Below are 12,808 nucleotides of genomic sequence, written 5' to 3' on the forward strand. Positions count from 1 at the left end.
AGCATCATGTTGGCAGCTGACATCAACCGGTGTTTTTTTTTAAAAAAAAAACCTGGTTCCTCATGCAATTTAGTTGAGCTGATGAAGGCAAGCTTTTAGGTTTTGTTTCCATGTTTTTTTAAGCCACAGAATGTTGTGAAATGTTCCAAATCATGTATTTTATGGAAAATGGATGTGGAAAAAAATAAGATCAAGAAAAAATGTCTTGTTTCTAGCAAGAACAAAAAAATCTCCCTTAGCTAGGTGTACTTCTTCACTGAAAGTGGCGAATTGTCAACAAACCAATCGCATACAAGTGTTAAATGTAGTGTTCCACCTTTATTTTTTTCATAGAAAAATTCGAAACTTTCACTAAACTGAATCAAAACAGACCGTATCTATCAAAGGACGATCAAGTTTACGCAATTTTACTTCATACACTAGCCTTAAACCAATCTAATCTTTCTTGATCATCAACGCTAAGAGAAATCAATAAAATTGCGGGAAACATATGGTGCAGAAAGGAGAGTTGATGAATCTCACCGTTTGCTATATTCCCTCCACCCTAGTCCGGACCGAGCATCCTGATGGGACTCTTTCTTTTCTTTTCTTTTCTTTTTTTGAAGCGCATCCCCACAGGACCACCACGCGACAAGGTTGTGAACAATATTTTTTTTTACATAATTCACAGTACATAGTTGAAAACAGTAGTGGACGATAAATTCTTTTGCTTTCCATAAATAAACAATGGCAGTATTGCTCAACACAGCAGAACGACTGCCAGGGGGAGCTACTTTGAAGAACCGGGATGCCGACCAAGCAAACGGCCTTGTGCTGGAAGCAGCGAGCACTGCCATTCGGTTTTGCCCTCTCCGCGAAGAAGCTCCCCATCGACACCACAACCATTGTGAGTATTGCCAACCGGCCTAATCTTTACTTGTTTCACCTGCGAGCAATTGTTACAAAACCAAATACCACATATGAGTGGAAGGTAATTTACAAACCGAGGGAATTGATTGAGGCAGTCAAGTATCCCCAAACACAAGAAAAACGTAGGCTAGTAAGTTTAAGGATGTCTAGAACTGGCATTGTAAACCTGGTTATACTAAGTGCTGCAAGGAGTGATGTGAAGAAATACGAGTCAGTCACAATACCTTGACATATTCCACATAAGGGAGTAGGAGATGCCAGCAAAGCTGATAGGCGACGAAGAAGCAAAATAGTTTGAGTCTGCCACTTCCACGGACAAGAATCAAGTCCAGACTGCCGTCATCATGCTGAGCTTTCGGTGCAATAATTGGAGAAAGTAACCCCCGTGCAGGCTTGCAAAAGTGATTGCAGACAAAAATGCCAAGAAACTCCCCTTTCCTGGTAACCCAGCTATCTCCAATCCTACCATCAAGTTGTATACCTCCCGTAACCTTGCCATCGTCAGAAAGTTGCTCATGACTTTTTTCAGTCGGTGATTTCAGCTCAGGATTTGTCCCAGGTGATAAAGGCAGATATTCCACCTCAAATCTGTATTGAGGTAATGAAAGGAACTTCAGAAGGCCAGCAGCAACATATCGGAAGGGACCAAGCTGCAGGCGGAAGTTTTCAGATAGTTGCAGAACTGGAAAGAAAAAGAACATGTTTTAAGCTATAAGTTGACTAAAACATAGCATATATGAATACAGGTAGAAGACAAGACGCATCACTTTCAGAACATCTGGAATTGTAGATTTGCATGTAGTGTTATCAGTCGATAAGATGTAATTAAGCAAGAAATACAAATAACAATGGTGGCATGCTTGATATCTGTAGTGCAAATTTTGAAGTCATTTATCTCTATTTCTTGAGAGTAGATCTCAAAAAAAAAATCTTGACAATACAAACGGAAGTGATTATGGGAGTATTTCAATTACCCAGATATCATACGAACCCGCATATCCCCTTCTAATCCTAATTTAGCTGTCAAGACCATGGCTCAAAGTTCTATTATTTATTGTTGTTCTTATCTCCAAGTCCTTTTCGAACCAGCCTCCTTGCCAAAATTAAGCAATGGTTAGACTCTAGAAATTCCGTTGTGTGGGAGCTTTCAGCACTGGGCACACCCTCCTTACCTCTCTATGTCCTGTAGTTTCAAACATCCCATGTAAAATCCCTTTTTTTTCCTTGGTAAATGCTGACAATTAAGCCCAAACAACAATTATCATAATCTTGCTAGAGGCCATGCCTTACTTCAGATTATCTGGTAGCCAATAATTCATATTAAATAACAAACATTCTATATAACTTCTAACCTAGATCGACAGAATTGGAACCTAGTTAAGAAATCAAGTGCATTACATCAGAATTAGACATCCGGAAAAATGAAAACTTACCATCAGCTACAAAACCATAGTAGGAAGCTGTCAAACCAAAATGAGTAACACCTGCTTGGATCCATTTTACAGCAAACACATCTATTGGTGTGAAACTGCCCTGCAATACGAATGACCTTACAAATTAATATGTACTGTCAAGTTTGAAGATATTAGATACTCCCTCTGTTCCAAATTGTAGGTCGTTTTGGCTTTTCTAGGTTCATAGATGTTGCTATACACCTAGATAGACACTATATCTAGATACGTAGCAAAATGTATGAACCTAAAAAAGTTATAACGACCTACATTTTGAAACGGAGGGAGTATGTCACTTCATGGTTGGACGACCTAGTTATGAAATAGTTGAACACAATATAACCAAATTACCTTAGCTAAAGCAATTGCAGCAGAAACAGGATCCTTGATGCCAAGAACAGTCCACACCAACGAATTATCAGAACCAGCAGGTATTATCCCAATGGGAAGTCGAATTGCCACTTCAAAATCATCTCTACCAAGTAAACCATTCAAAACCTGAATTGATACATAGAGGTATATCATTACAACAACAACAACAACAACATAGCCTTTCAATCCCAAGAAAGTTGGGGTAGGCTAGAGTTGAAACCCAACAAAAGCCACAAATCAGGGTTCGGGCACATGAATAGCTGTTTTCCAAGCACTCCTATCCAGGGCTAAATCTTTGGGTATATTCCATCCCTTCAAATCTCCTTTTATTGCCTCTTCCCATGTCAATTTTGGTCTGCCTCTGCCTCTCTTCACATTACTGTCACACCTTAGGGTTCCACTACGCACCGGTGCCTCCGAAGGCCTTCGTTGGACAAAACATTGGGGTGAGAGAGGCTCGAACTCTCGACCTCAGGATCACTCGCTTTAGCTATGAGACCTACGTGCTAGCCAACTGCACCACCACCCCTCTGGTATAGAGGTATATCATTAGCAAGATAAATAAATTTTAGACAGAAAAACAATCCAAAATGCTTCTACATATGTCCAGGGTGCAGTTATGTCCACCACCAGGCGAAGACTCAGAGAAGTGTCAGTGCTACATACTAGTCCAAATTACTACATGTAAATAACAACTTTTGGAGGTTGGCACTAACTATGAGCTCAAATTGGTAGCTTTTATGAGATCAACGAAAATAAACCCATCAAACACATACATGGCTTATATGTGTACTACATGAAAGTCCATAGGTGCAATAAAGCAAGGTATCCCAGTTCAGTTTCTATGAAGAAATAAACATAGGAACAGAGCTCACCTCATTTACAATTCCATCGCCACCAACACATACAATACCTGTAAACAAGAGAGAAGATAGCACATTGAATGGTGAAATAGAATGGAAACTTGCAATAAATGATATAAAATAGATATTACCATCAGGGAATTTTTTGAGGTCAACAGTAGAAGCAAGAACCTTTGCATGACCAGCATATGCTGTTTCGACAACTTCCATCATGAAGCCTGAAAGCTGCACCAGATCAAAATTCAACGCAAAAATATATAAATTACAGGTAAAGGTACTAAAGAAGCGTATTAGTGATCTTCTTCTAACACATATAGAATCTATTTTTCTCATGGTCTTGTGCATGCTATGTATTTTACAGAACTAAATTGGTAACAATATTCATCTCATTGGATATGAAAGAAAATCAGATGAACAATTGAATACACCGTACATAAGTGTAAATGATAAATGGCAAGGTTTTGACTGAAAAGTTAGGAACATATTACCTTTAGTTTCGATTGCACTTTCTTGTAGAAAACATCCCGAGTGCTTCGAAATCCTGAATTAGGATTCAAGATGACAAGAACTTTACGAACAGCTCCCTGTCTTGTATTTGCTTGGTCTTGCAAAACACTGACAGCTAAGTAGTTGGGCACTTCTTCTCTGCATGAGGTACTAAGGTCTGATGAACAGTGCGGTATAAACTTCCTCTGGGTGAAAAATGAAGCGTTCCGCTGAGCTGATTTTCTTAATTTTTGAGGCAAAAGAGTCTGGTACGCTTGGAAACTTTGCAAACTAGTGTTATGAGAATGTTGATGGTAGTTTCTTGAACGACATGTATTGGAAGTGAAGCATCCATTAATAGAAGCACTACAGGAAACCTGCCATGATGATTACATAACATATGAGCAAAAGAGGAAAGGTACGTCCAATAACTTAGACAATATTAGTTAAAATCCGCAGAATATCAAGCAGATGGACGAAAATGGACAATAGTAAACAGATGATCTCTAAAGCGGTATTTTTATACACACTTGCTAAGGATGAAAGCAAACAATTACATTGTACAAGCAACATATCCCTGAAATTTGGTAAGATGTTTGATAACTCAAATTCCAATGGATATCCCGAAATGTGTGCAATATCAGACTTGAAAAACAAATTTCTATGTCCTAAACGTCAATTAATCTTATGCTACATGATGAATTCACTTGCTGCATAAGATCTCAAACGCCTTCTAGCTTCTGCATTTTGATACCAAAAGGACAATAGATATTGCACAACAATGTACACGCAATATATCCCAAAGCTTGCAGCTCTATGCTCATAGGCTATTCACAGGGTAAAATTGAGATGTTCGTCCCACTCCTCATCCATCTCCTTCCCCCAACTTCAGAAAGCAAGAACCTTTCCCCTCGCGCTTTCACACAGCAACCAAATCGTATCGACGGCTACAGAAGTGGGCATGGCAAAACGAAGAAACAAGCAAGCAAAAACAAGGCGCAGACGAGAACGGCGGGGGAGAACTCACGGGAGATCGGACGAGGTTTCTAGAGCTCATGATCACTCCCGGCGCACGGCGGCGCCACAAGATCCAGCGACAGCCTTCCCCGCCTCTGCGCCTCCTCCTCCTCCTGTCGACGCCGCACGGAAGCGGGGCAAGCCGCCGCGAACGTGATCCGCGGCGAGGGCGGCGGCGGAGGCCCGGCGGCGGGGCCGGGGATTTGGGAGGGGAGGGGAAAGCGTGGGGTGCCAGGCCGTCTCTCAAATCTCAATCGAGCCCTCTGGTTTTTTGGTGCGAGATTTCATATTTCTATGGCCGTCTGATCATGATTATCGGCCGTTCGATCTGGAGAATTTTGCAGGTAGGTATCAAGGGCTTTTATTGCATACTGTGATCGTGACGGGCAACAAAACATTTATATCAATACCCATAGCTTTCAATAAAACAATAATAATGTGAAAGTAGCAAAAATATTAAATAAATATTTGATCTAAGAACATAGTTACTGAATTAAACAAATCTAAATAAGCCATTAAGGTTAAAAACAATTATAACATCAATAGAAACAGGAAGATCAGATAACATTCTACTGTACTTTGAGGTTATCCACAACTCACATACAAAACTGATAAAATCAATGAAGATTTTCTTGCCATTAGTGCAGGTGAATGGCATTATTTATTTATTTGGAAACAAGTATATTTATGTTAATCCTCCTAGTGATGTTACTTAGTAACTTAGAGATGGCTAGTTAAGATCATTGCTTCAGAGCCTAAGTTTAAGTTTCATCATCTTCAGCATTTGGCACTTTTTACAGAGTTACAGAGTTGCCATCTAGTTGCCCTTGGCACTGCGTACAATCTGCCGCATAGGGCACATCTCGAATCGAGCAGGTCTTCCCCAATGTCGATGAGTACGGCTGCCACCATCGATCTCCATCTCTGGCGCGTCCTCGCTACATCCTTGCTGACCTTCAGCACTGCAGGAACCCGGAGGAGGCGAACCATGCGAAGGGGGCAGCTATACGCACGAAAGCGGCGACGGCATGTGAGTAACCTCAGTTGTCGACCGCCTCCACGCCGGCCCCGCACAGTCCTCACCCACAGCCCTCTCTCTCGCTGGATAGCAAATCTCGGATGATTCAATGTTCTCTGTTCCTGTTCACAGATGTGCTCCTTGCAGTTCCTGATGGGTGAGATCTCCTGTAGGTTTGTCGGTAGGCACTGCTATTGGTCAGTTCATTCTCATCCGTTGTACTGTAAAAAAGGTTAATTAAGTTTGGCAATCCATCATAAGAAATTCTCTGAATTAGTTGAACTTGCTACAATACAAACATGTCATACACTTTGACGAAGTAATTTTTAGGTGGAATGTGTCTCTGTATTGTCATGAACCATTGCTGGTTTTTTGGTTGATAAACGGAATAGTTGGCAATTTGGAATTTAGTTCTGACTTTGTTCTGACAACAGTTATCCTAGGAGATGTACTGTTGGCTCTATGATTCTTATTCATAAGTTATCCTAGGAGGTGATGGCGGTTAATGTTTCTGGCTCCTTGTGAGGATTAGGGTGTTTGGATCTGGAGCTAAAGTTTAGTCCATATCACATCGAATATTCGGAGGCTAATTAGAAGAATTAAATATGAGTTAATTATAAAACTAATTACACATATGGAGGCTAAACGGTGAGACGAATCTATTAAGCCTAATTAATCCATCATTAGCAAATGGTTATTGTAGCAATACATTGTCAAATCATGGACTATTAGGCTTAATAGATTCGTCTCGTCGTTTAGCCTCCATCTGTGCAATGGATTTTGTAAATAGTCTATGTTTAATACTTAATTAGTATCTAAATATTTGATGTGACAGGACTAAAGTTTAGCCCGGGATCCAAACACCCCCGTAATGAATTAATGATTTGACATCGATGTTTCTGTAGTTTCAGCTACCTTGCTTTTGTTTAGTCAGGAGCTCCATCGAAGGGGATAAGATACTTCTACTCCTAGGATTGGGATCCTTGGGTAACTTCTTGTTCGCAGTTTAATCCATGCTTCTCCTAGTAGAAATTTTATTATTTAACCCAATGAAGAAAAGTTATTTCCTCATGTTGGGCTTTATCTGGAATCTGAAATACACATCAATCTGTAGATGAGTATTTCAGGTTCCAAACTAGTCTTGGGCTCTTTTGAACTTTGGTTCATGTCTTGTGGCGCTTCAACTTGAGAGGCTTCGGGCTGCTCACTCTCGGACACGGCGATCAATTCATAAAGACCGGCAACTAACGAGTTATCTACATGGCAATGCATATGTATAAGTTGATTGAAAGGCGATGACACATGCATAACCTCAAGTTTAAATAGTGCAGCAACTCAATCATACATGATTCAAAGATCAAGCAGAGTACATAAATATAATGTTATCTACCAAAAAGAAACATGTTTAGGAATGAACTATGGTGACAACATGCTAGAGGTTAAACAAAAGACATGTGCAAGTAACCATAATGATTTTGCTAGCAACCATTTCAGGGAGGAATATGCTACTGATAAAGAGTATAAAAAACATTTGTAAGCCGATAAATTCTACTAGCAAGTAACTTGAATAAATAAACTAGCTTTCAACATGAACAAATGTTCAGGAAGCCACTGTTATACGGAGATCTTGATTTGTAATTGCTGAACCTCTTTGTGAGATCAATCTGTTATCTTTCATATCTTGATGATGTACTTTCATGAATGGCTGGCCAGCGCTACTTTGGGTTGCATCTTTGCTTTCCTAGAATAATCATCTTGCCGTGTTCTTTGTTCGATAGTTGAGTACCCGTATGTAGTGACTAGTATGCGGGAGGGAAAGTGTTGGGCTTAGTTCACATCCACTCATGATAACACTGAGATCTATTTTGTTAACTCTTGGTGATTGCATCTACAAGTGATCCTAGATCCCTAGGACAAGCGTTTTATCTATCTTGTGCACACCTTTATTCTCTCTACCTGCTTTGATCTAGATTGCTTAGATTAGTTAGATCAATCTCATACACCAAGTGCTTTTGGTTACTTAGATTAATACCTAGTTAAGCATGCAAATCCACTTGTTCCACGGATTGGTAAATCTTAGGGGAGTACTCTGAGGGAAGAGCTACAACTGATCCGTGCGCTTGCGGTTCATAAATTGATGTGTTAACTGCCGTCAACAAGCTTTTCTAGCGCCGTTGCTGAGAAACAAGTTAGTTTTGCTACATTCAACTTTATATTGATTTTTTGTTAACCTGTAACATCTAAGCTTTTCTCTAGAAAAGAAAATCTTTATTTTTGTTTTTGTGTTCAGATGGCCTGATCAATCAAAATAAGGAGGAAGCGGAAAACTCACTAAGGGATTATGCAATACCATTGACCAACCAATTCGACATGCAGAAATTCGACTTGATACTTGCAGCCACGCAATATAAATTGAATCAAGGAATCATCGAGACGGCTAAGAGTAACCCTTTCTAAGGACAGGAGATTGAAAATCCATACAGGCACATTGAGCGATTGATGATGCTTTAAGACATGCTACAACAAGAGGGAGCTCCACCAGTTTGGTTCAGATGTAATTTGTTCCCGTTTTCACTTGGAGGCAAAGCAAAACGATGGTATGCCGAAGCTTCTTTCAATGTGAAGGGTAATTGGGAGACATTTATGACAAAGTTTTGCGGAAGATTTTTCTCCATAAGCAAAGTTCAAAACCTTTGAAAGGAAGTGATCAATTTTGTGCAAGGAGAAGATGAAGGAATAGATCAAGCCTGGGATAGATTTAATATATTACTTGAACAAGGACCAAAGCTTGGATTCTCAGGTGATGTGTTGTTGCATACATTCTATTTTATGCTAATCCAAAAATATCGGGAGTTCGTTCAAATATGTGCAGTAGGAGATCGTATGGAGAAAACACTAAGGGAGGCTGCTCAACTATTACAGAAAATTAGCAGAGGTGCAGCTGTGAATAGAGAATGGGATAGCTATCAATCTTGGAGTACAAAATCAAGAAAATCAAGGATAAATACTTGCTGGAATTTTCAGAAGAGAACTCTAGAAAGATACAAAAGAAGAACATGCGGTGCAAAAAGAAGAAGAACCGGCACACAAGGAGGAGGAACCCACTCGACACATCAAGAACGGTAAACCAGAAACATCTAAAGCCCGAAGTCTAGCCAACACAAAGCCCCTGCGAGAGTTTGAACAAATAGATTGGGTGCCTATCGATTTCAGTGAAATATTTGATAAGCATAGACCATATCCAAATCAAAAGAGGTTGGCCAGAGCTGTAGAGGCAGATTTTCCACTAGAAAGACATAATGGGTATGTGCTTGATAAATAAACAACTGAGAAATAATTCAAAAGTTTTTTAGTGAAGAAGAAGTAGACCCAGATTATGTCACCGAAGTGAAAAGGATCATGGGAGTGAAGCTCGAATCATCGCCATTTGCTAGTCTGGCACAAGTTTATGCAATCGGTACCAATCAAGATGAAGGAGCATCATTGCCTACTACTCATATTAATTGCACAATTGATGGTGAACACATCGACAAAGCACTTTGCGACATAGGAGCTCATGTAAGTGTTATGTCTTTGAATCTTTATGATAAGCTTTATAGTCAAACCTTGCAACTTGCTCCAACCCCGATCACATTAATCATGGGAGATGGTAGAACAACCAAACCTTTAGGTGTGCTTAGAGATTTAGATGTTGCTATCTCAGAAAAAGTTATACCAACTGATCTCTTTGTTATTGATGCTTGCCATGATGAACATGATGATATAATCCTTGGTAGGCCTTTTCTTAAGTTGGTTAACGCTGTGCTCGATGCTGGGAAGGGCAAGTGCCTATAAATCTTGATGGTGCAAAATATACATACGATTTTCTACCTGCTTCTCGTCAAATTCTACCTCTATCTCCTGATAATGAGGAGGTAGAGAGTGTGCACTTTGCTAAAAATTTCAGGGAACCTTTGCTGAGAGTCATGGAAAATAATGAGGATGGCCAAGATGATGAATTGGGAGAAGCGACGGAAGCATTGTCACCACAATATGGAACTATGGATGAAGAAAAATTTGAAGACATCGGAGACTTGACACAACAAGAACGAAAAGCACCAGATGTCGAGCAAAAGCCATTGCCCAAGGGTTTGAAATATGAATATTTGGGAGACAACAAGACATATCCAGTCATTGTCCGCGACGAGCTAAGCTAAGAAGAAATTGAGAAATTGCTGAATTTATTGAGAAAACATCGAAAGGTGATTGGATATACGATCAACGACTTGAAAGGAATCAGTCCGGCCTTCTGCACTCATCGGATACAATTGGAAGATCAATGTAAACTAGTTGTGGAGAATCAAAGAAGGTTGAGCTATGCCATGCATGATGTAGTGAAGAAAGAAGTGATCAAATTGCTTAATGTTGAGATAATCTATCCGGTACCTCACATTGAATGGGTGAGTCATGTGCATTGTGTGCCAAAGAAAGGAGGATTGACTGTGGTAACAAATGAGAAGAATGAGCTAATTCCCTAGATGACAGTGACAGGATGGAGGATGTGTATTGATTACCGGAAGTTGAACAAGGCAACGAAGAAGGATCATTTTCCTTTGCCGTTTATTGATGAAATGATTGAAAGGTTAGCAAAGCACTCTCACTTCTGCAACCTTGATGGATATTCTGGTTTCTTCCAAATCCCTATACATCCTGATGATCAACATAAGACCACGTTCGCCTGTCCCTATGGAACTTTTGCTTATAGAAGAATGCCTTTTGGTCTATGTAATGCACCGACATCTTTTCAACATTGTATGATGGCTAGATTCTCAGATTTTATTGAAAATATTATGGAGGTATTTATGGATGACTTCTCGATGCATGGAAAAAGTTTCGATGATTGTTTAAAAAACCTTGATAAAGTCCTCAAGCATTGTGGAGAAGTTGATCTAGTCCTGAATAGGGAAAAGTGCCACTTCATGGTGAAGCAAGGAATAGTATTAGGGCACGTAATCTCGGAGAGAGGAATAGAAGTTGATAATGCAAATATTGAGACTGTGGAAAAGTTGCCTCCTCCAACAGACATCAAGTCATTAAGAAGCTTTCTCGGACACACTGGATTCTACACGAGGTTTATTAAAGATTTTTTGAAGATAACAAAGCCATTGACGCAACTCCTACAAAAAGATGTCAACTTTGAATTCAATGAAGATCGTCTCCATGCTTTCAGAACTTTAAAGCAATCACTTATCAGCGCACCTATCATTCAACCTCTGGATTGGAGTCTGCCTTTTGTGATAATGTGCGATGCAAGTGATTACGCCATTGGAGCAGTTCTTGGACAAAGAAAAGAATGGAAGGTACGCATAATTTACTATGCTAGAAAGACTTTAAATGAGGCTCAAATTAATTATGCAACTACGGAGAAGGAATTGCTCGCAGTGGTATTCGCTTGTTAAAAATTCAGATCATACATTGTGAATTCTAACGTGATCTTATACACTAACCACGCTACAATCAAGTATCTTTTGTCCAAGAAAGATGCCAAACCATGTTTGATTCACTGGATATTATTGTTACAAGAATTTGATGTGGAAATTAGAGATAAAAAGGGATCAGAAAATGTTGTGGTGGATCATTTGTCAAGAATGTATCAACAAGATGGCGGAAAAGAGCCTACTGAAGATCGAATGAGAGATGATCATCTATATAGAATACTTGACAAAGATGATTGGATGAATGACATTATCATAGCAATAAAAAGAGCCCCTTTGCATCACTTGGACATGAATGAAAGAAGAAAGGTTATTGCTAAAAGCAAGAAGTACTATTGATCTGCATTTTATTTATACAGATATGGAGCAGATGGAGTATTAAGAAGATGCATTCCAAGAGAAGAAAGAGAAGCGGTACTTAGAAAATGCCATTCATCGGAATATGGAGGACATTATGGTCACTTCAGAAAATGCCATTCATCAAACTTGCTCGAGGATGAGCATGAGCTAAGCGTGGGGATTATTGATGCTCATTATTTACACACTTTTAGTGTTGTTTAACTAGTATTTTCATGCTTATTCTTACACTAACCCGCCACTTGGCACGTGAAATAACCTCATTATTGCATACACATTGTATTTTGGAGCATGTTGTGTTTTAGCAGAAATGCAACATAATCAAGGGGGTTTTCACAAGGAGCTAAATGAATATTTGGACATGGGTCGTTGAGGGGAGCTAGCATGAGGAAGGAGAGGACCAGGAGGACCAGAAAGGGTCCAGGACGATTGGCCTAGGACCCTCTAGGCCGATCAGCCTAGCCCAATCCTGAGCCCGGTCGAGCCCCCATTTCTTCAGCATGACGTCCACGACATCCTCTAGAGTTTTTTCACCGACATTGACCCAGAACCACCGCTTAAAAGGGACTATAAATACAACATCATTGGATCAAGGAAGGGAGGGAGGGAGGGAGGGAGAGAGAGAGAGAGAGAGAGAGAGAGAGAGAGAGGAGATCACCACGAAAGCACCATCCACCGCTGCCACAAGTAGGAAAAATGGAGAAAATATTGGATCCAGAGGAGGCCACGCGAAGAGGAGCACCAGGGGAGGCGAAAACCCCCTGAGTCGATCGGCTCAGAGGTGCCCAGGCCGATCGGCTTGGGTCTTTCCTGGATCCGTTTGTTGTCGTCCTCGGTCCAGTTGATCTACAGGGCATCCTT

At 40.2% G+C, this 12,808-nt stretch overlaps 1 protein-coding gene and 1 non-coding gene across 2 annotated transcripts; both read right to left on the reverse strand.

Annotated features, from left to right (window-relative positions):
• Positions 1 to 491: 491 nt before the first annotated feature.
• On the reverse strand, positions 492 to 5,367 carry LOC101781127 (sphingoid long-chain bases kinase 1). Its single transcript, XM_004972780.3, has 8 exons — positions 5,109 to 5,367; positions 4,084 to 4,458; positions 3,727 to 3,820; positions 3,608 to 3,645; positions 2,712 to 2,858; positions 2,343 to 2,442; positions 1,134 to 1,591; positions 492 to 925 (listed from the first exon to the last, which is right to left on the reverse strand). Exons 1-8 carry the CDS (start codon positions 5,136 to 5,138, stop codon positions 770 to 772), a joined length of 1,398 nt encoding a protein of 465 aa, XP_004972837.1. The 5' UTR covers positions 5,139 to 5,367; the 3' UTR covers positions 492 to 769.
• On the reverse strand, positions 3,175 to 3,261 carry TRNAM-CAU. Its single transcript is given in 2 exon segments — positions 3,175 to 3,210; positions 3,224 to 3,261. It is a non-coding gene; the product is annotated as a tRNA-Met (tRNA).
• Positions 5,368 to 12,808: the final 7,441 nt, after the last annotated feature.

This window comes from Setaria italica, chromosome VI (genome assembly GCF_000263155.2).
Source record: "Setaria italica strain Yugu1 chromosome VI, Setaria_italica_v2.0, whole genome shotgun sequence".
In the NCBI taxonomy this organism is placed as follows: domain Eukaryota; kingdom Viridiplantae; phylum Streptophyta; class Magnoliopsida; order Poales; family Poaceae; genus Setaria; species Setaria italica.